A 21,355-nucleotide genomic window follows, 5' to 3' on the forward strand; every position below is an offset into this window, starting at 1 on the left:
ATATGTGGCTGACGAGCGTTCTTAGAAAAGCGAATCTACAGTAACATCTCCTTAGTGCTTTCTTTCAGAATTTCTCAACTGACATATTTTTAAGGCATAAGTGGAATCAGTGAATCAAGTTGTAATAAAACACCTGCAGCTCATGAATCATGGATGACTGTTTCCAGAAGCTTTCAGATACTCAAGGCTTTCTTGGCTCTGGTCAGGCAAAAAGGGAAATGTAAGATGAGAAAGACACTCCATGGTTTTAAATTTCACACTTGTTAAACCCTGCGTGAAATTTAAATTCTCTAAATTCTTAAAGAGATGGGAATACCAGACCATCTTACCTGCCTCCTGAGAAACTTCTTGTATGTGGGTCAAGAAGCAACAGTTAGAACTGGACATGGAAAAACAGACTGGTTCAAATTGGGAAAGGAGTGTGATAGTTGTATATTGTCACCCTGCTTGTTTAACTGATATGCTGAGTACATCATGAGAAATGCTAGGCTGGATGAAGCTCAAGCTGGAATCAAGATTGCTGGGAGAAATAGCAATAACCTCAGATACGCAGACGACACCACCCTTATGGCAGAAAGCAAAGAGGAAGAGCCTCTTGATGAAGGTGAAAGAGGAGAGCGGAAAAGCTGGCTTTACACTCAACATTCAGAAAACTAAGGTCGTGGCATCTGGTCCCATCACTTCATGACAAATAGATGAGAAAACCATGCAAACAGTGAGAGACTTTATTCTCCTGGGCTCCAAAATCTCTGCAGATGGTGACTGCAGCCATGAAATTAAAAGATGCTTGCTCCTTGGAAGAAAAATTATGACAATCATAGACAGCATATTAAAAAGCAGAGACATCACTTTGCTGACAAAGGTCCATCTAGTCAAAGCTATGGTTTTTCCAGTAGTCATGTACAGATGTGAGAGTTGGACCACAACGAAGGCTGAGCACTGAAGAACTGAAGCGTTCAAACTGTGGTGCTGGAGAAGATTCTTGAGAGTCCCTTGAACTGCAAGGAGATCAACTCTGAATATTCACTGGAAGGACCGATGCTGAAGCTGAAGCTCCAATACTTTGGCCACTTGATAAGACCTGACTCATTGCAAAAGACCCTGATGCTGGGAAAGACTGAGGGCAGGTGGAAATGGGGGCGACAGGATGAGATGGTTGGATGGCATCACTGATTCAATGGACATGAGTCTGAGCAAACTCCAGGAGATAGTGAAGGACAGGGAAGCCTGGAATGCTCCAGTCCATGGGGTGGCAGGGTTGGACACGACTGAGCGACTGAACTAAAACCTGTGTGTGTGCTAACTTGCTTCAATCGTGTCAGACTCTTTGCGACCTGGGGACTGTAGCCCACTAGATCCAATGTCCATGGGATTCTCCAGGCAAGAATACTGGAGTGGGTTGCCATGCCCTCCTCCAGGACATCTTCTCGACCCAAGGATCGAACCCACGTGTCTCGTCATCTCCTGCCATTGGCAGGCAGGATCTTTACTGCTAGCGCCACCTGGAAAGCACGTGTGAACCCTGAGAACTAGGAAATGCAGAAAATAAGGGCTGCCCCTAAGTTAAACTGGAAGATCAGCAAGCACAGCTCGTAAAGAGGGAAACACACGGACGACCGACAACAGGGCCGACAGAAACAAGCAGGGATGCGTTCATCTGTGTAAAGAAAGCATCTGTGCCATTCAGAAGGGGAGCCCGTCAGCCCTTGGAGGGACAGCTGGAACCAGAATGAAAACCGAGACCATGGTCAGCAGTGCCCACGCACATGGCCGAGTGGGGTGGTGTCACTCACCGGGCTTCCTGTGTCCTCAGAGCTGCTGGCGGTGACCTCTCCGAGTGCCAGGCTGGGCAACATCCCGGATGAGCCAAGCCATCGTGGCTCTCCTTCCAGTGCTGCTGCGGGGCCCTCCGTGGGCGGCCATCCTCATCCCCTGCCCGCCACCCGCTGAGGCCCGGCCGTCCCCCTGGGATCCTTTCAGCCCTTGAGCCTGGGTGTTCCCAGCCCTCTGCCACATTGGACTGGGACACGACTCAGGACTTGGGTTGAGATGTCAAGGAGACTGTGAATCTGGAAGGACACAGCCCTGGGGCCCGTGAGTGACCACGTGTGAAGAGCAGGAGAGCAAAGCCCCCACGGGGAGAAGCAGAGCAGGGGACGCGCCCACAGCCTCCACTGCCTCCTGCACCAGTGCCTGCTCTTAGCCTCTCCTCGGCCTCAAACAGACCCCAGCTGCGGCTGCTCTGCAGGTGATTCCTCAAAGCGCATCTCCTGCAAGAGCTATTGTTCCTGCTGCTCTGGGGCTGCGTGAGTGCGCTCAGGAGTGTCAGACAGCCGGGGCTGCCACAGCTCATGCTGGGGGGGGGGGGGGGGGGGCCGGGGGAGGGGCTGATGCCGGACTAGGGGCTGATGCCGGGGGAGGGCTGATGCTGGGGGGAGGGCTGATGCTGGGGGAGGGGCTGATGCTGGGGGAGGGGCTGATGCTGGACTAGGGTCTGATGCCGGGGGAGGGCCGATGCTGGGGGGAGGGCCTGATGCTGTGGGAGGGGCTGATGCTGGACTAGGGTCTGATGCCGGGGGAGGTCTGATGCCAGGGGAGGGCTGATGCTGGGGGGAGGGCCTGATGCTGGGGGAGGGGCTGATGCTGGACTAGGGGCTGATGCCGGGGGAGGGCTGATGCCAGGGGAGGGCCTGATGCTGGGGGAGGGGCTGATGCTGGACTAGGGTCTGATGCCAGGGGAGGGCTGATGCTGGGGGGAGGGCCTGATGCCGGGGGAGGGGCTGATGCGGGGGGAGGGCCTGATGCTGGGGGGAGGGCTGATGATGGTGGGAGATGATAAATCTCTATGAGAAATCTTTTTTTCATACTTTCCTGACCACCGTGCTATGTTCCTTTTAACTGAAGGATAACTGCTTTACAATACTGGTTTGATTTCTGCCATACATCAACATGAATTAGCCACAGGTGTACGTGTCTCCTCTCTCTTGCATCTCCCTCCCACCTCCCCTTGCTACATTCTTGTTTCTATGGATGTATGAATAAAACCGTTGACTTAACATAAAAAGCTCCCACACACAAGCGTGCACACACACACTCCCTAGTGCATCACGCGGGCCACCCCACCCTGGGACCCACGGTGAGGCTTCACGCCTGCACTCTGTCCCCACCCTCGGCCCGCTGCCCGCGCCTCAGCAGAAGAGGGGCCCTGTCCCCGCAGATGCTGAAGTGATGGAGCCTCTTGTCTCTGAAGCCAGGGGCATCCACACCCCGTCGGTCGTCCTCTGGGGACACCTATGCTTCCGTCTTCTAGCCTTTCCATTCTCTCCATCGTTTCTCTTAACAGAAGGCCCATGTGGTGACACGGGCTCCCATTACCAGCTCTGGTCTGTTCTCGGTGAGAATACAGCTCACCCTCGGCACTCCTGATTGGCAGTGGGAAACTTTGCTTCAGAACTTTATTGAAAGAAAGCAATAAATAATACTGTGATAAAAATAGTTCAAAAGTAGACTGTACATACTTTGTTACATATTCAGGAAGTTCACAAAAGATTAATAGAAAAACAGAACGGTAACAATGAATTATACAAGTAAATTAAAGGCGGGACCCACATGGGAAGAGAGACGCTGTCTCTGTCCACCGAGATATCAGCTGCATAATAAATAACGCACCATGATCTGAACGCATCTCTTGCTGGCTTTTTTAATGTGCCGCTGAAAAAGTAAAAGTTACATTTGCTACTTATACAATCCAAAATGGCTATGTCATCAAAATCTAAAAATGTACGCCTAGGTCCATTCTTTAAACGTGTTTACAAACAGATGTAAAAAGATGATTCACATAAGAAAAATAAGGCCTTTGTCAGAGCTGCACCACGCTGTCTGTCAGGGGTGTGGCGGCTTCACGTCCAGCGCACCAGCTCTGCAGTGGGTACAGGGCGTCACGATTGGTCCTCAAAGAGTAGGCGCCCTTGACCCTGCCTCCCAGGAGGAGGGCAGGGAGGGCGGGCACAGCGGGCGGCGGGTCCCCAGGCCCCACCCTCCCCACCCCGGCCAAGTCTCTCTTCCCCAGCTCATGGCTTCTGCCAGTCACCGAAGACGAGGGATCCGGGTCCATGGAGACTAGGTTATGGGAGAGATTTTCATAGTTTTCTTCTAGTCATCCTTTCAGCCCAAATTTGATTAGAAGCTCACATTTAACACCCAGTACTTTTAAATCTCTTCACGCTGCAAAGAAAAAGCGTTTCTTGCTAGAAAAAGTACAGTTTAGGTCAGTCGTTAAAATACAACAGCAATTGGTTGAAATTAAGTTCGCTCATTTCAGAGTGATTGTTGGAGAGCTCGGTTACATTCTGGAAGGATAATGCACACCGTGTCACGATGATTTTACAATCGCAGCAAAACCCCTTCTCTCATGGTTTATCATTTAAAAATTAAACAAGAATAATTACAATAAATGCATCATTTACAAAAGCCCTATATTTGTTCATAGGATTTATACATACAAGCATTACAGTACATTCATTTGAAAGACTAAAATCAGGTATCAGAACATGAATTGATCTGAAAGGATATTTATAGCCTGGATATACAAGAAAAAGTAAGTAACTATATAAATGAAGTCATAAGTTTACATAAATATAAGAAACATTAAATTCTAAAATATTTTCTCTATGGTATTCATGAATTTTTTCACTAATTAAAAACTCTGTAATAAAATATCTTCAGGTCCATATAACAAGTATGAACAGATTAAAGATTCCATCGAGTTCAAAACGTAGTCTCTGTCGTGTCCTGGACGCTGTAGGATCATCTGTAGAAGTAGTGCGGGTACACTGGAGACAGACACACGGACGAGTCAGGCCTGGGGTGGCTGGTGCCCGAGCCCCTGCCCCTCCAGAACCCCCCACCCCACCCCATTCTGGGATCAGGGGCTTTGAGAATTCAGAGAAATATGGAGGACCAAGCAGATCAAGGAGAGAACTCTGTGGCTCACTTTATTCTGACATATAGCTAAAAGCTGCTGCTAAGAAAAACTAAACCCCAATCCAGCTTTCTAGCTGAGACATGAACAGGACAAAGCAGACAGCCTCCTGCCCTCAGAGCGGCTCGAGCAGGGCTGGGCCCCCGGGCCGGACCCACCAGAGGACCACCCAGAGCAGCACCTGTAAGGGAGGTGGCCCCTCAGCGGCGGCCGAGCCCCAGACGCCAGTGCCGTTGCGTCCCTGCGGAGGGAGAGGCCCAGGGCAGGGCAGCCTCGCAAACCCTGACGCTCCGGGTTCCCTCCGAGAGCGTGCATGCAGGGCATGGCCAGCAGCACTGCCGCCGCGGCAGGGACACCCTCGCGCACGGGACCGAGGGAGCCTCGGCCGCACTCTGACCACTGCGGCGGCAGCCGGGCGCCGCGGTCACGTCCTCTGCCGCTGAGGGCTCTCCTGGGCCCAACCTCCGGAGACCCGCTGACCCTCCACTGCCAGGGCGAGGCCTCCGTGCCCCCACGGGCCAGGCCGCCCTGTACTCACCCCGAAGCTCAGCAGGAGTAAGTCCTGACTGTGGCGGAATCCAGCCTCTGCGTTCCCGCCACGCTGCCTGGTCCCACGAGCAAAGAAGGAAGCGTGCAAACACAGCGTGCAGTTAGTCGTGGAACATCACACAGGGCACGAGGACACACACACTCACACCTACAGCAGCGCCCACTCCTACGAGGGTCTAAAGAAACTTCTAGAGGGTGGGCGACCCGGGGAGAGCGAGCCTGGAGCCCCACGCTCTGCTGTCCTGGGGGCCAGGCTGCTCTTCCCCAGGCGGCCTAAGGGAGGGCGGAGGACGGGACTGCTCTAAGAAAGCGGAAACTCAGTCTCAGCCGCCCTCGGAAATGGCACCACTGACTCAGGGTCAGCCCCAGCCTCCGCTCCAAGTTGAATAAGAAATCGCCATAACCCCCTAGCAGAAACCCGCTGCTCCCAATTCAACGTTTTCCATCTTCCCCTGGGCCCAGCAGGAGCACATCTGATGAGTCTTGGGCCAGGGCTCCAGAGAGGGCTGAAGACTGGGGGCTGCTGATGGAGCAGCTCACCGGTCTGAACCCTTCTGAGTCTAAGAGCCCCGAGACCTGCTGCACGGCCACCGCAGAAGCCACGGGAACCACGCAGTTACACAGTTTATGCCCTGCCTATCTCACGGAGCTTGTAAAAGGTCAGCTCCCGTATATTACATTCCCAACAACTCTTTCTAGAATTGTTTTCAATTCATCTAGACTCCAATGTCAACGTCACTGTGCATCTGAAATGTTGGATCTAGAATGAGGAGAATGCGAAATAAAAGAGCAGCACTTAAGACTCTTCAGTCGACTGAAAGCCAGGCTACAGTTAAGATTTGGAAAGAGGAGCTGCACGCTCCTTGGAAGAAAAATGCTGTTTAGAAAAGGAGAGAGGCACTGGGTCTCCCCCAGCCCTGGTTAAGCGTATTATTGAATTCTGGCGAAGAGACAATGCAGCTTCCCTGCAAGCCCGCTCACCGAAAGTGTCCAGCTTAGCAAAGGCTTTACCTAAATGTACTTTGCTCTGTGGGAACAATTGAGAGCAAAGCTTATAAATCTACTCACGGGAAGGGCTACCAACAGGAAAAAACAGCACCACAGAGACCCTCCAGGCCCGCTCCCACAGGGTGAGCGCACACTCCCTCTGGGAACCTGGCCAGGGAGGAAGGAGCCCCTGAGTCACCCCGTTACGGATAGGACACTGGGGGGCGGGCGTGCACAAGGCGCCTCCGGAGCCACAGAGCCTGAACCTGGCCCCGGCCGTCTGGCCATCAAGTGGGAACACAGCAGCCCTGAGCACCCAGCCTGAACTAGCGGCGTTCTCTGGCAGAGAGGCTGTCAGAGGCAAAACCAGAGCTAGGTTTGAAAGCACAACTGCCTGGCCGGTGTATTTACAGCCCGGCCAAACTCGGGAGAGGACCTCTGTGGGCCTCACCTTCTTCCTCCGCCCCATCGACTGACAGTGTGCAAGGGACCGACAACGGTGGGGACGGGGAGAGGGCAGGAAGGTGGACGCTGCTGTCACTTAGAGTGGACTCGGCCATCCTCCCAGCGTGGAGAGTTGCTGAGGAATGACTGGTATGGCCTGAGAGCGACCCTACTATTTTATGGAAGAGCTCTTGAGCGCTGCCGGCCACACACGCATCTCTACAAGCACGGGTGTCAATCTAATGCTCTGAGAATACACACGAGTCTCAGTTTTATTAGTTGGAAGAACACGCTAATATTCAACCAGACAAGAACTTGGGGAAGAAAAAAAAAAAGCATGACTGTTAAACGTTTCTAAACAGATGTTAGGATTCACTGGCGAACACGGACCCTCGGGCATGCATTGAAGAGCCCTGTAACCTGGGCAGGAGGCCCTTCCAGCTCGTCAGCATTCTGGCCCAGGCCGCACCCGCTGCCCCACCAGCCACCTACCGTCTGGCTGCACCTTCCTGGGCTGCACCGAGGGCGAGGACAGAGAGGACGGGACCCGGAAGTTCGCAGGCAGCGTCTCCGCGGACCCAGCAGCTAAGCCACGGACATCCTTTGGCCTGAATTTTTTCCTCCAAGAAGGTGCTCTCCTAAAGCTTTTATCATCATCCTGGGAAATTACAGGACAAAAAATATGACAGATTTTAGAAGAAAGGAAAAAAAAAAGCCACCAGCCCTTTAAAATGGCCGAGTTTGCTACTGCACTTTTGTCCATGTGTATTTGACTCGTTTGTGATAACCGTGTGTGACTGATTTGCCCAAACTGGGAACAGCAGAGCGTGGCACAGGGTGGGGTAACACGCGTGCCAGGACCCTGACTGGACTGCCACGGCTGCCCGGGCGGACATTCCCCCTGACAGTCAGCAGGTCTCACTGCTCATCTTGGAGAAATTGCCTCTTGCTATATAATGCAACACGCTGTCATCTGCCCTGGAAACAGTTTCAAGCCGTAACCAGTTCTGTCTCACGCTGGGACAGGCTAATGGATGCATCTTCAGGTGTCCGATTCTCCTTGTCAAACTCAAGTCTCCTTAAGGTCCAATGAAGAGAAGAACTATAGTGTGGGAGCAAACGAGTCACGGTTGTGCCTAAGGGGAAATTAATGTTCTGTATGTTTTCAATACACTTATGAAATAGCCCCCTAGCACACGGGCCCTGGAACAGGGTAAGGCCATCCAGTTGGTCTCCAAAACACAACTCACAGACACCATTCCTAAGTGAAAACCAATGTTTTAATATAAAAAAATATTTTTGAGGGGGACTAAAACTTACATAGCAAAAAAAAAAAAAACCACCCCAAAACAAAAACTAACTCACCCTGTATCTTACTGAAGACACGAGTTTTCTAATGACTCATTTGTTAATAAATTTTTAAGAGCAAAGCTTACCTCGTAAAGTTAGTTTATCTCCATATTTAGAAGAGACACCATGACTACATGGCTCACACAAGTATAACAAAATAATTTACATTAAGGCAACTTGAAAAATTATCAAGCTGAACACTTACTTCATCGAACCTTCTGTCGGTTCCCATGACCAAGAGGTTGTTGAACTCTCTTTCCAAGACAGCACGAGCCTGAAATTATGAAGAAACAGCACCCTGAAACTGTCTACAATCTCACTCGAATGTCAGCACATCACCATTGTTTCTTAAACCAAGACTTACAAAAAAAATTCAACTGTGATATTGTTTGAAGTCGGGGTTTAACGTGGTGTCTCTGGAGGGGGTATTGAGAAGAGGGAGCCGTGGTCTCTTGGAAATTACACACCAAGTGTGCCCTGTGGGCTGGTGCTGGTGGAGAGATCACGGTACTGACACAAGATACACAGCCTTCTGAAGAAGAACAAAAGTCCCCTCATTCTCAAATACGCCCACGAGTCAAAAAGAACCACACAAGGCAATTACCCCCAGAAGGAAGATTAATAAAACCTTCATCTGGCACACAAAGAGGACATCTCTTTCCACGTAAGAACTGAGTACATGTCACTCTCACAGCATATTGCCTTGAATCAAAATTCCCCTTATTTTATGAAAGACTCTCGTGCTTCCAACAGAGAATGAAAAGTGGACAGGTACGAACACGGAGGCACGAAGCATCTCTGACTGTGGACTTTCCCGAGAGGGACTTGGGGAGCAACGAGGGTACCAGCTGTCTGAGGGGTCAGGTTTGGTCTCTGGCCGGGGAGCCAGCTGGCATCTGCATCGGGAGATGGCCCGCTCGCTGGGCCCGAGCCCGGGGGGTCGCACCTGTGTGTTCTGCGTGGGGATCTGTAACAAGAGGGCCAGCGCGTTGAAGTCAAACGTCTCGTCCAAGGCCAGCAGCGCGCCGTGCACGCCGCTCTCGACGAGGTTGTTCGCGTAGTCCTTGAGGCCAATGGAGAGGATCCAGCGGATCACTCGGTCGTTGCTCCAAACCAGCACGTCTGCAGGGAATGAGTTTGGAAAGGAGCCTCAGAAAGCTGTGTTCCCCTCGTGCAGCTGCAGCGAAGGAGTCCTACATGATGCTGGCCCTCAGCTCTTGACAAAAGCCAGGACCTCCCAAGGGCCGGGGCACACGGCTCAGCAGGCAGCCGACCTGCTGCGCTCGGACACCATGTCCCGGCCCCTCTCCATCCTGATGGAGACGGTTCTACTAGAACTCATTCTTCAAGCGAGTCCAAGAGAGATGAAGCAATTATGTGCATTTCCAGGGACCAGAGAATGGGGCTCCAGGGATCGGAAAGGACAGGACGCACAAGAACGTGCGTGAGCACCAGGCACGAACATGTTTCAGACACAGATTTAAATGTCTTTTTTTCCCTTATTTTTGAGTGTGTGTTGATGTACTTTTTTCACGTCACAAAAAGGACTCAGTACCATATCTGGACACCTTGCTCAATTCAACATAAACCTCTCATTTATAATCTTGAAGCTTTTTTTTTAAGTCATTTTCGTTGTCTCATTTTAAAAAGAGAGAAACGTAAAGACATCGTCCAGCACATTAGAGGGATTTGTGTGTTGGGGGGAAGATCTTAGTTAAGTCAAGTAATAAGTTACAAAATTTACTCTAAAGGCACCCCACTCCAGTACTCTTGCCTGGCAAATCCCACGGATGGAGGAGCCTGGTGGGCTTGCAGTCCATGGGGTCGCTAAGAGTCGGACACGACTGAGCAACTTTACTTTCACTTTTCACTTTCATGCATTGGAGAAGGAAATGGCAACCCACTCCAGTGTTCTTGCCTGGAGAATCCCAGGGATGGGAGAGTCTGGTGGGCTGCCGTCTATGGGGTCGCACAGAGTCAGACACGACTGAAGCGACTTAGCAGCAGCAGCAACAGCAGCAGAGTGCTAAAAATAGCTGCGCTGTACAAATATATCCAGCTGATCACCGATGACTTTCAAAGACAGTGTGTGTCAAGTGTAAAGAGGTTTAAAATGGATTCAGAAAACAAACGAGACAGAGACACAGCTCTCAATTCCAATGCCCTTGTCTGGGTAAAGGGACAGATACTATAAATGTTGGCTTCTGGTTTTCTTGTGATTCAAATGAACTCAGTCACAGCTAGACGATCCTTCACGTGGGCCATCTCTCCAAACATATTTTTGTCTTTCTTAGTAAAAACTGGAGATGAAAACAGCACTTCCATGCACAGGGCTATAGCGAGGACTAAGTGAAGGAGCCTGTGAGGCACCTGGACTCGCGGACCTTCTATCACTGACCTTGTTCTCAGCGATCTATTTCCTGAACATTCTGGGACGTCTCACACTGAGCTTAATGGCTAATATCCCTTTTGAAAATTTGTTTTATTAATTTTTGGCTGTGATGGGTCTTTTTGCTGTGTGCAGACTTTCTCCAGTTATCATGGGCGGGCTTTGCACTGGGTGGTTTCTCTTGCTGTGGAGCCCAGCCTCAAGGGCATGAGGGCTTATCCGCCTGTGGCCTATGGGATCCTCCCAGACCAGGGACTGAACTGATGTCCCCTGCATTAGCAGGCAGATGACTCTAACCCACTGGATCACCAGGAAAGTCCTACAGCTGACACCTTATTTAACTCCACTGTACTCAGGCTCAGAGGCACTCCCCCAGGGCAAGCCTTCAAGGACAGCCCTCTGCCCCTCTCCACCAGCAGGGTGACTGAAATGCCTCCCTCCCCAGCTGAGAAGCTCCCACCCAGCTTCAAGGCCACTCCCTCCAGCCTGGGCACAGAACCAGCTGCCTCAAGCCCTTTGACAAGAGGCCAGAGCAGCGTTCTTCACACTTAACTGCGTGCACAGCAGGTCTTGCTCTTCTCGGCTCGTGCAGCAGCATTCGCGAGTAGAACAGGGCACGTGGCCCAGCAACAGGGACATCTCTAGGGTCGTGGGGAGATGCTCTCACCTCGAGACACACAACCTGCAGACCAATGTGAGCCCAAGGACAGAGCGCAAGTTCTCTGGCCACAGAGGACGATCTCAAACACACTCCCTTCCATCCCCCCTCCTCCGTAATGATGCGAGGTGTGTTTCCTCCACGGAAAGCCATTTCCTGAATTTTTCTTTCAAACAAGAAATCACTGAGGCTGCTTATACACTGGGAAGCAAGAAATAGGACTGTACTAGCCTTTCAGTTCATTCTGGCTCTCTTCTCTTTTTCTTTCCAGTTCTTTTCGGTCATAATTCAACCTTCGCAGGCACATAATTCCACACTGGAAACTGTTTCTGTTTCCAAGAGAAAAAGAAAAAATTTAGACCTGGCCACAGGCAAACGTCTCTCCGCCAACTAGTGAGCACGACGCAGCACCCGACCTGTGAAAACTGTCGACCATTTTCAGCTGCCCGCGGAGGTCTTTCTTGGTCAGGTGGTCCAGCATCCGCGCGTCCACAAGGCACTCCATGAAATAGCTGCGGTACTGCGGGAGCCCCAGGCTGGGCAGCCACTCGTTGCCGATCCACTCATGGTTCATGTCCCCGTACGCGAGGGTCTGCTTTCAATAATTAAGGACGGTCAATTCAGGGGGAAAAACACCCATGGAAGCAGTCACAAGGGCCATTTAAATCATCTTTAAAATGGATTTTTAACCAATTACATATTCTCAAAGGCTAAGCTAAAGACAACATTATTGCTCATAACTTCAAAATAATTTGGTCTTTTATTTGCTACCTTTTAAATTTGCTGGCAAAACTTTATACAAAGAAATTATACCATTAAAAGTCTATGACTCATCTGTATTAATAAATTTAACCTATCTACCAAACCATGATAAAATGGTAACTGACTACACATTAATTTTCTGAAACAGCTTTTATATATGATAATAATATATCAACAAAGAATAGCCACGACTCATGAACAAGTTTGAAGGATCAACCTAACTCTACTCACCAAAAGTTATCTCTGGCTGGCTTTAATTTTATTTTCAACATTTTGTTTTCTAAATTTTTTTTAGCAAAACATCTGCTAATTTCAAAGTCAGTTAAGTGAATTAAAAAACAGGTTTTAAAAAAAAGAGACAAGGAAAACAATAACTAAACAGACTGAAGGAAGAAATAGACAAACCCACAGTAACAGGCAGGGGCCTCAATCTTCCTCTGAATTACTCAATAACTATTGAACAAGGAAGCCAAAACAGACCGCCAACCAAGGTCAGGAAGGATACAGAAGCCTTTAAACAATTCTCCAGGCAAGAATACCGGAGTAGGTTGCCACGTCCTTCTCCAGGGGATCTTCCCGACCCAGGGATCAAACCCTGGTCTCCCACACTGCCATCTGAGCCACCAGGGAAGCCCTCTTAAACAGCACTGTCAACCACCTTGACCTAACTGACATTTTACAGAACTCTCCCTCCAACAGCAGCACGGTAACACTCTTTTCAAGGGCACATGGAACACTCTTCCAAAGACAGACAAATCTCTGCAGACTTAAAGTGACGAAAATCATTCAAAGCATGTTTTCTGATCTCAACAGAATTAAGTTAGAAACTAAAAAACCCCTGGTATCCAGGAGTCTCCCAAACATCAGGAAATCAGCATATTTCTAAATAATTCATGTGTCAAAGAAGAAATCGCAAGTGAAATGGGAAATATTTTGAAGTGAGTAACAGTGAGTATACAGGATCAATCAGTACCTGGAGGGAACCTGGTAACAGTAAATACTTACACAAATGAAGAGAAATTGTAAATCAACAGTCTAAGACTCTGTCTTAAACTTATAGAAAAACAAATGAAATCCACAGCAAGCAGAAATAAGAAAATGGAAGAGCAAAAATCGATGAAACAGAAAACAGAGAAACGAAAAAACTAGAATCAGGGTCTTCATAAATATCAATAAAAATGAATAAGCAGAGTGATCAGGAAAAAAAGAGAAGACATAAACTACCAATACCAAGAATGAAAGAGGGGACGTCAGTACAGACCCTACGCACTGAAAGCACAGGGTAACAACTTCAGGCAACTTAGATAAAACACCCTGCTGCTGCTGCTGAGTCGCTTCAGTCGTGTCCGACTCTGCGCGACCCCATAGACGGCGGCCCACCAGGCTCCCCCGTCCCTGGGATTCTCCAGGCAAGAACACTGGAGTGGGCTGCCATTTCCTTCTCCATAAAATACCCTACTTTCTTGAAAGACACACAACCTATGACAGCCATGAACTAAGAAACGGGTAACCGGAATCTGTTAAAGCTCGAATTTGTAGTGAGAACCCTTATCTACCCACACGTGCAACATCTCGACCCCAAGTGGCTCTACTAGTGAATCCTAACAAGCGTTTATGAAGAAAATGCTCCTTATACACAAACTATTCCAAAATAGTGAAGGAAAACACACCTAACTCGTTCTGAGGCCAGAATTCTCTTGATACCCAAAACCAGACAAACATATTACAAGAATATCAATATCCCTCACAGACACAGATGCAAAATTCCTTAATGACACAGCAGGAAATCAGTAATCAATTAAAAGTACAAGGTATCACGGCAAGCAGGGTTTATCCCAAGAACATAAGGTTGGGCCAACATTTGAAAAAATCAGTGAAATTCACCAAATCAATAGGCTGAAAATAAAAACCACAGTATCACCTCAAAAGATAGAGAAAAGGCATCTGAGAATATTCATCATTGATATACAGAAATCTTGGCAATCTAGGAACGGACGACAACTGCCTCAACCTCATAAACGCCATCTACAAAAAAGGTAGAGCTGACATCATATGGTGCTTTCTCCCGAAGATCAGGAACAAAGCAAGGATGTCTGCTCTCGTGGCTTCTATTCAGCTCTGTACTGAACTCCTAGCCACTGTGACAAGACAAGAAACAAAGAAATCAAAATCACATGAATTGAAAAAGCAACACAACTCTATTTGCTGATGACCTGAGGACTGACAAGGAAAATGAATTGACAAAAAAGTTCCAAGCATGAGAGTGAGTTCAGAAAAGTTGCAGGATTCGAGGTCGACATATAAAAATGCACTGTACTTCTAAATACTACAAATAAACCGGAAATTAAAATTGTGAAGACTACCCTTTACTATAATGTCATCAGAACCTATGAACTCCTCAGGGATAGGTCTAATGGAATACGTGCAAGGTCTGCACAGTGAAGATAAAACACATGACACGCATATGCACACGTGCCAAAGAAGGCACTCGATGCTCTTCTGTCCAAGGAGACTAGGGCGCGTTCCGAGGAATCCTGTACATTATGGGATCCTCGGAAATAATACCTCTTGATACCACCATGTTCTGTCTCAAAAATATGGCCTCTAATCTACTATTCACACCAACGAAGCTAGAAGCAATCACTCAAACTCCAGCAAGAACTCTTGCGTTCTAATAAGAAAAAAAAACTTTCTAACAGAAAATAGATTTCTATAAATAATCATGAGTGGAAATAAAACATGAAACATTTTTAGACATCATCACAATAGCATGTGCTTTCACTCTTTCAATCACAACTCTCATCTCATAAGCCTGACATTTATAGCATGAATATCTGGTATTATTTTCCTACTCGCTGATTATGTACTTTTAAATAGACACAAAATGCAAAGACATTTCTAAGCAGAGAATTCCATGGAAGCAGAAGCCTCCTTATTTTTGTTCACTCATTATATACTCTATTCACACTTTAGTGGTCGATAATATAAGTTCTGGGAGGGTCAGGCTCAGTCCCAGGGAGACCCATATCTCCTGGGCTGTCATCCCAGCCTGGGGGAAGAAAGCACATGGCAGGGCTCGCCAATGATCAGAGGACATTTGGGGCAGAAGAGACTCCGCAGGGCCTATTTCTCCACCACTGAAACGGTCACAAACACAAATCGGTTTTCTGAGCTCTGAACAAGGTGAGAGTGATGGTGTCTTGGACCCTGTCCAACCCAGCACCACCTGTGGGGAGCACAGTCCTGGGCAGACACCTGGAGATGCTACCGGCTAGATGAAAGCATCGAAGGCTCTGCCCACACCTTGATGTCTTCTTCCCGAGAGCCCGAGGCCACCTCCAACCTCCCCTTGGCTCAGGAGCAGGCCCCTGTGCGCCAGCGCGGGGGAGGCGCGCGCTGCACCCTCTGCCCGTGATGGCCGCACAGAAAGTGGCCCTTGCTTCCACCGAAGACCAAAACGTCCCAATTCTGGCGTCGTTGGCATGGCTCATCCTTGGTTGTATTCCCATTAAAAAGCAAACGCTCAGCTTAATTTATATGTCAGCTTAACTCCCGTGCTGCAGGCAAAGTTCTGCCTCTTAGTGTAAAATATACTGATATTTAAGTAACTGTGAAATGTGCTCTTTTAAATTCACTGATGGTCACTACTGACTGGGTTAAATAATTAATGAGGACATTTATCTGGAGCAGTGGCACAGAATACCAAGTCAAGGGGTGAGGGAGTCACAGAATCACATTGTATCTACTTTCCTCTTCTGTTAAAAGTGATATAATTGACTTTACTTCAGAAGCCCAAATAGAGGCAAACGGCTGTTTCAACTGTCAACCTGAAGTCATGAAAACGGATTCAGAATTCCTTTGCTTTTTTGGTTACACAGGTATCTTTTTCAGGGTCCATACACAGCATTGCCACTAGGGACCCCCTCAGGGAAACTCCCGCCCATACCTGGTAGACTTTGAATTGTCACGAGTCACAGAGCAAAGTCACTGTTTTTAATCAAACTGTCTCAAAGCAAGGTTGCAAAACAGTTGTGACCGAGTTTTTGTTTTTGAGTTCAACTAGGGACCTAAAAATTCAACATGTGCATTAAGCAGGAGTGGGCTCAATTTCTGAGAATTCCATCAGCAGGAAGGACTCTGGAACACACAGGATTAGGACAGTCCACAGTCAATACCGACAGAGGCAGAGTCTCTATGGCAACTCTTGTGTTGGAAATTTATTAAAGCACGATTTTCTCATTAACTGATCTCGTAACTAGCCCTACCCGACCAGGGACTGAAACACATCACCCGAGTAGCTGCCGAAGCCATGGGGCTTTGCAGGAAACAGCATGTGTCAAACAAAGTGATTTCTGTCCACGAGATTAACCACCAGAAGTGTTCAAAATTGTCCATGAGACGTACTCTTTAATCCTGCGCTTTGCTTTGGCTAATGCTTTCAAACCATTAACAGTATTCTGACTAAATCAAGATGCTGGAAACGTCACGAAAAGTAAATTACAAGCTCTCATCCTCCAGCTCTTTTTGTTGCTGTACATATAGTGAAGAATACGTTACAGAAAGTCTCCAACCTGAGCCCAGCTTCCCTCCTCATCCTCCTGATGTTACGTGGTTAGGGATGCAAAAGAGCAGAACCATTAGTACCGGTGAGCGGGGACACGAGCGCGTTCACACTGCGGGGGGGCAGCCGCACTGGGGGAGACAAGCGTCACAGAGGCAGAGCAGCAGGCAAGTCATGCAAAGGCCGCCACCCCACGTCTCGTGCAAAGAGCAGCGCCCCACCCCCCCGACGCCCCCGCCCGCACCAAGCGCCCCAGCAGGAGAGAGCCCAGCCCCCAGGGCCCAACCTGGCCTCCCGGAAAGGAGGCCGGCAGCCGGCCCGTCCTACAGGGAGCAAGGCTCCCGACTGAAACGCCCCGGGACACAAACAGCAGAAGACAAACTACGGCTCGTCCATACGTGTAACTGACACCTAGCAGAGATACTTATCCGCAGCAACTGAACGTGGAGCGGCATTTCTGCTTTCCACAAAAGGGCCGAGAACGGCGCCACCCTGACGCGGGCCGCGCGGGGAGGGAGACGAGCGCGGGGCCGGGACTGACCGTGTGTGGCGTGGCCGTGAGCGTCTCCATCTCCTCGTGCGTTAGCCAGACATTTCCTGTGGTCTAGGGGGGCCCGTGGCCAGCCACATCCAGGCAACGGCAGCAGTGACAGGGAGGAGAGGTGGCAGACCCGTGAGCCGGGGCGGGAGGCGCGGAGCCCGGCCCCACCGCCTGCGGCGGCCCCCAGAGAACACGCCAGGCCCGGCGCCTGGAAGGACCCCCCAACACTGCATCCCAGCCACAAGGAGAGGGGCCCCAGCGCTTCGCCTGCGTGCTGACCGCCTGAGCCAGGTGGGACTGCGAGAGAGCAGAGCACACTGTGCCCGTCTGAGCAGCGAGGGATTCTCAAGAAGCTACTCACACGACGTGTTTAAAAGGGCCTCACCCAGACAAAGCTCAGCAGCCAGCTTGGGTTCTGGGGGGATGACCCTGAGCAGGCGCCCGCCAGGGACTGGATCTCTCTCTGTCAGAAGAAGCTGCGGGGGGCCCAGCAACGGCACCCCATGGCATCACTGGCCGAGACAGCCGAGCCCCCGGACGGGCTCCTGTACCCCACCCCATGGGGGGCAGGCTCCTTACAGTGAGGCCATCACCCATTAAACTCAACTCCTAAGAGGTTCCCTTTTCTGGGATACTTTATAGAACCTCCGGGGACCCTCAGCACCTTCGTTTCTAAGAAGCTGCCTCTGGTGAACCCTCTGGGGCACAGAGCATAGAGCAGATATGCAGAGCACACGCGCATCTGTGCAGGGTGAGCTCATCACCATCACGCTCACACTCAGAAACAAGGAAGACAGATGGACGAGAAAGCCTTCACGCTTTCCGTGGAAAATAACCGTGAGCCTGAGTCAGGCTCCCCCTGCTCCTCAGGGCAGGTACATCTGGGAGGCCGCGTCTCCTCGCCAGGGCTCTTCTCCAGGGTGGACACACCGAGTGTGGGGACTGAGCTGCGTCCTGAGTCTGCACTCGAGAAACAAGGAGCTGGCCAGCCCTGATCTCCTGGCAACAATCCTTGTTTCCACCAGATTCGTTTTAACTTTTCCAACCAGGAGGGCCCTCTTACAGGATTTTCAAGGTCTTCCCACGTGGAGGAAACGTGGATGAGCATGATGCAACTTGGTGTGAACCGGCAGATTTACGGACTCTCAAAACCCTGAGAGCCCAGGGCCTGAAGCTCCCGGACAGGCCGGACAAGTCAGATGAGGGGTTAACAAGGCAGCCTGCAGGCTCAGGCTTTTCTCTTTCACTTTCTTGACATTTATATTTACATTTTTAAAAATACATTTTCAAAAACTACCTTTTTTACAATTTTCACATCTTCAAAAACTCCCCTTTTTATGTTTTCAAAAACTCCCATTTCTCTATTACAAAGCCACTGCAGCCCAGCTGCTACAAAAACAATCCGTCTGAAGTATTCAATAATCCATCTTTTAACAACACGACTGCCGCAAATGAAAAGCTGTCGTGGTTCTGAATGATAGAACTTTAAGCTGGAACCGTGGACGTCTGTAGAGAGAACCCCGGGAGCGACACGGGAGGAGCGGGCATACCGTTCTGGACGTGGGCGGGGCGGAGGGGCTGGTCAGCGACATGATCTCCTGGATGGCCAGCCGCAGCTTCAGCCGGTGCAGCGGGTTGCTGATGCCGATCTCCCGCTGGATCTCCGTGTCCGACAGGGCAGACATGATGGCGCCGCTCTTCACATTGGCTCGGCAAGCAGCCACGTACCAGGCCGGCATCCCGACCCAGAGCTGGGGATGCGGGACACAGGGCGGGAGGTTATGTGCGGCTGCGGAGGGAGGGATGGACACACACGGCCCAGGAGGGGGCGGGAGGTTATACGTGGCTGCGGAGGGAGGGACGGACACACACGGCCCAGGAGGGAGTCAGGGGTGGGGGACATGGGGTAGGAGGGGGCGGGGGCCACGGGGCGGGAGGTTATGTGTGGCTACGGAGGGAGGGACGGCCCAGGACGGGGTGCCGGCGGGGGCAGGGGGTGCTCACACACCTCCAGCCAGACCACAACAGTGGGCCCGTCCCACTGTGCGAAAGGCAAGCCTTGTCTCCGTGCTTCCTCAAGCAACTCGTGCCTGCAAGTAATGAGACATTCAAAATTCAAGAATCACCGCTACACACAGATATAAAACAGGTTAGCCTAAGTATTTATTCTCTTTATACACTTTTCAAAAGTGAAATAGTACGTATGTCACCATGTTCCTTTAACCTTCTAAACCATCTAATTACTGGCAGTTTGGACAGATTACAAAGAATACCCAAGTCATCAGATGCTGAAGGAGTCCCTGCAATTCCCTACAGAATCCCCTCCTTCCAGGATGAAAGAGTTATTGCCAAGCTTAAAGAATTCAGGAGTCTGCACAACCAAGGTAGGGTAGTCAAGGAAAAACACATCCACTCTTCCCTCTGAACAGTGAGGGCAGATATGCAGAAGAGGCAACCACACCGGGGTCCGAGCAGAGGAGCCTGTTTCTGAGAGAGCTTCAGGGACACATAGCATTTTCAACAGACACACAAAGAGCAACGCAGACTTTCAACACAGGACACTCTAACACAGCAAGCAAGGAAAGGGCTGGATGGGGGCTGTTTCTATCCTATACTGCTGTTCAGCTAATTAGCTCTGTGCTAAATTAAGCACTGGTTATTCTTTTTTGGCTATGCTTGGCTTGTGGGACCCTAGCTCTCCAACCAGGGATCAAACCCCAGGCCCCCTGCAGCGGAAGTGCAGAGTCCTAGCTACTGGACTGCTAGAGAATCCCCTAAAGCCACACAGTGGCTTTTCAATATACTCCAATAACATCACACTTCACTTAAGACTATGAAATTTATGTATGGTTAAAGCTCGAAATGTTTCACATACAATTTCAAGTAACTGCTCCTTTAAGTCAACTTTAGGTTTCCTAGAAGAGTAAATATTCTATTTTCTAGGAATAATTATACCAGAAAACACAACATGTATCTTAATAACTCAAAAAGTGAAAGTGAAAGTGAATTCACTCAGTCGTGTCCGACTTTTTGGGACGCCATGGACTGTAGCCTAGCAGGCTCCTCTGTCCATGGAATTTTCCAGGCAAGAGTACTGGAGTGGGTTACCATTTCCTTCTCCATTGACCCAGGGACCAAACCAAGGTTTCCCGCATTGCAGGCAGACGCTTTACCGTCTGAGCTACCAGGAAAGCCCCTTAATAGCTCAAGGAGAGTTTTCAAAAAAGGCAAACTTCTAAATTCCCGAATCCCAGAGGAACGAGGCATGTACCATGTGCCAGGAGCTCGTGTCCCAACCACAACCACCATCCAGAAGCAAACGGAAGACTCGCCTGGCGTCTGCTGGGGTTCGTATCCTTCCTCGGCTATAAGATATTGCATCACTCTGCTGCCACCGGCTCACTCTCAGCTGAAACCTCGCTTTACAGAGACAGCTTGGGAGACGAGCCTGGGAGGCTGCCTGCTCTGCAGAACGCTGCGACGACCTTGCTCGGGCCACACGGTGGGGCTACTGAGCTAGGACCTCCTCTGCCCCCTCAAGGATCAAATTTGAGACCCCAAGTGCAATTCATTAAAACGCATTCTCTAGCAGTACACTTTAAGAAAATAAGAGATACCAAGGGAACATTTCATGCAAAGATGGGCTCGATAAACGACAGAAATGGTATGGACCTAACAGAAGCAGAAGATATTAAGAAGAGGTGGCAAGAATACACGGAAGAACTGTACAAAAAAGATCTTCACGACCCAGATAATCATGATGATGTGATCACTAATCTAGAGCCAGACATCTTGGAATGTGAAGTCAAGTGGGCCTTAGAAAGCATCACTACGAACAAAGCTAGTGGAGGTGATGGAATTCCAGTTGAGCTGTTTCAAATTCTGAAAGATGATGCTATGAGAGTGCTGCACTCAATATGCCAGCAAATTGGGAAAACTCAGCAGTGGCCACAGGACTGGAAAAGGTCAGTTTTCACTAATTCGAAAGAAAGGCAACGCCAGAGAATGCTCAAACTACCGCACAATTGCACTCATCTCACATCCTAATAAAGTAATGCTCAAAATTCTCCAAGCCAGGCTTCAGCAATACATGAACTGTGAACTCCCTGATGTTCAAGCTGGTTTTAGAAAAG

At 49.7% G+C, this 21,355-nt stretch overlaps 1 protein-coding gene across 1 annotated transcript in view; it reads right to left on the minus strand.

Moving 5' to 3' along the window:
- Window positions 1-3,449: 3,449 nt before the first annotated feature.
- The window catches only part of PPFIA1 (PTPRF interacting protein alpha 1), a 79,974-nt gene continuing 62,068 nt past the window's right edge, over window positions 3,450-21,355 (minus strand). Inside the window, exons 22-32 of the mRNA XM_068976947.1 lie at window positions 19,231-19,312; window positions 18,773-18,973; window positions 17,223-17,285; window positions 16,692-16,718; window positions 11,775-11,950; window positions 11,590-11,687; window positions 9,258-9,433; window positions 8,517-8,585; window positions 7,454-7,619; window positions 5,520-5,586; window positions 3,450-4,832 (exon numbers count right to left, since the gene is read on the minus strand). Of these exons, the coding sequence (XP_068833048.1) occupies window positions 5,528-5,586; window positions 7,454-7,619; window positions 8,517-8,585; window positions 9,258-9,433; window positions 11,590-11,687; window positions 11,775-11,950; window positions 16,692-16,718; window positions 17,223-17,285; window positions 18,773-18,973; window positions 19,231-19,312 (1,117 nt within the window). The 3' untranslated portion in view covers window positions 3,450-4,832; window positions 5,520-5,527. The remainder of the gene's footprint in view (window positions 4,833-5,519; window positions 5,587-7,453; window positions 7,620-8,516; window positions 8,586-9,257; window positions 9,434-11,589; window positions 11,688-11,774; window positions 11,951-16,691; window positions 16,719-17,222; window positions 17,286-18,772; window positions 18,974-19,230; window positions 19,313-21,355) is intronic.

The sequence above is a fragment of the Capricornis sumatraensis genome, chromosome 8, assembly GCF_032405125.1.
Source record: "Capricornis sumatraensis isolate serow.1 chromosome 8, serow.2, whole genome shotgun sequence".
Classification (NCBI taxonomy): domain Eukaryota; kingdom Metazoa; phylum Chordata; class Mammalia; order Artiodactyla; family Bovidae; genus Capricornis; species Capricornis sumatraensis.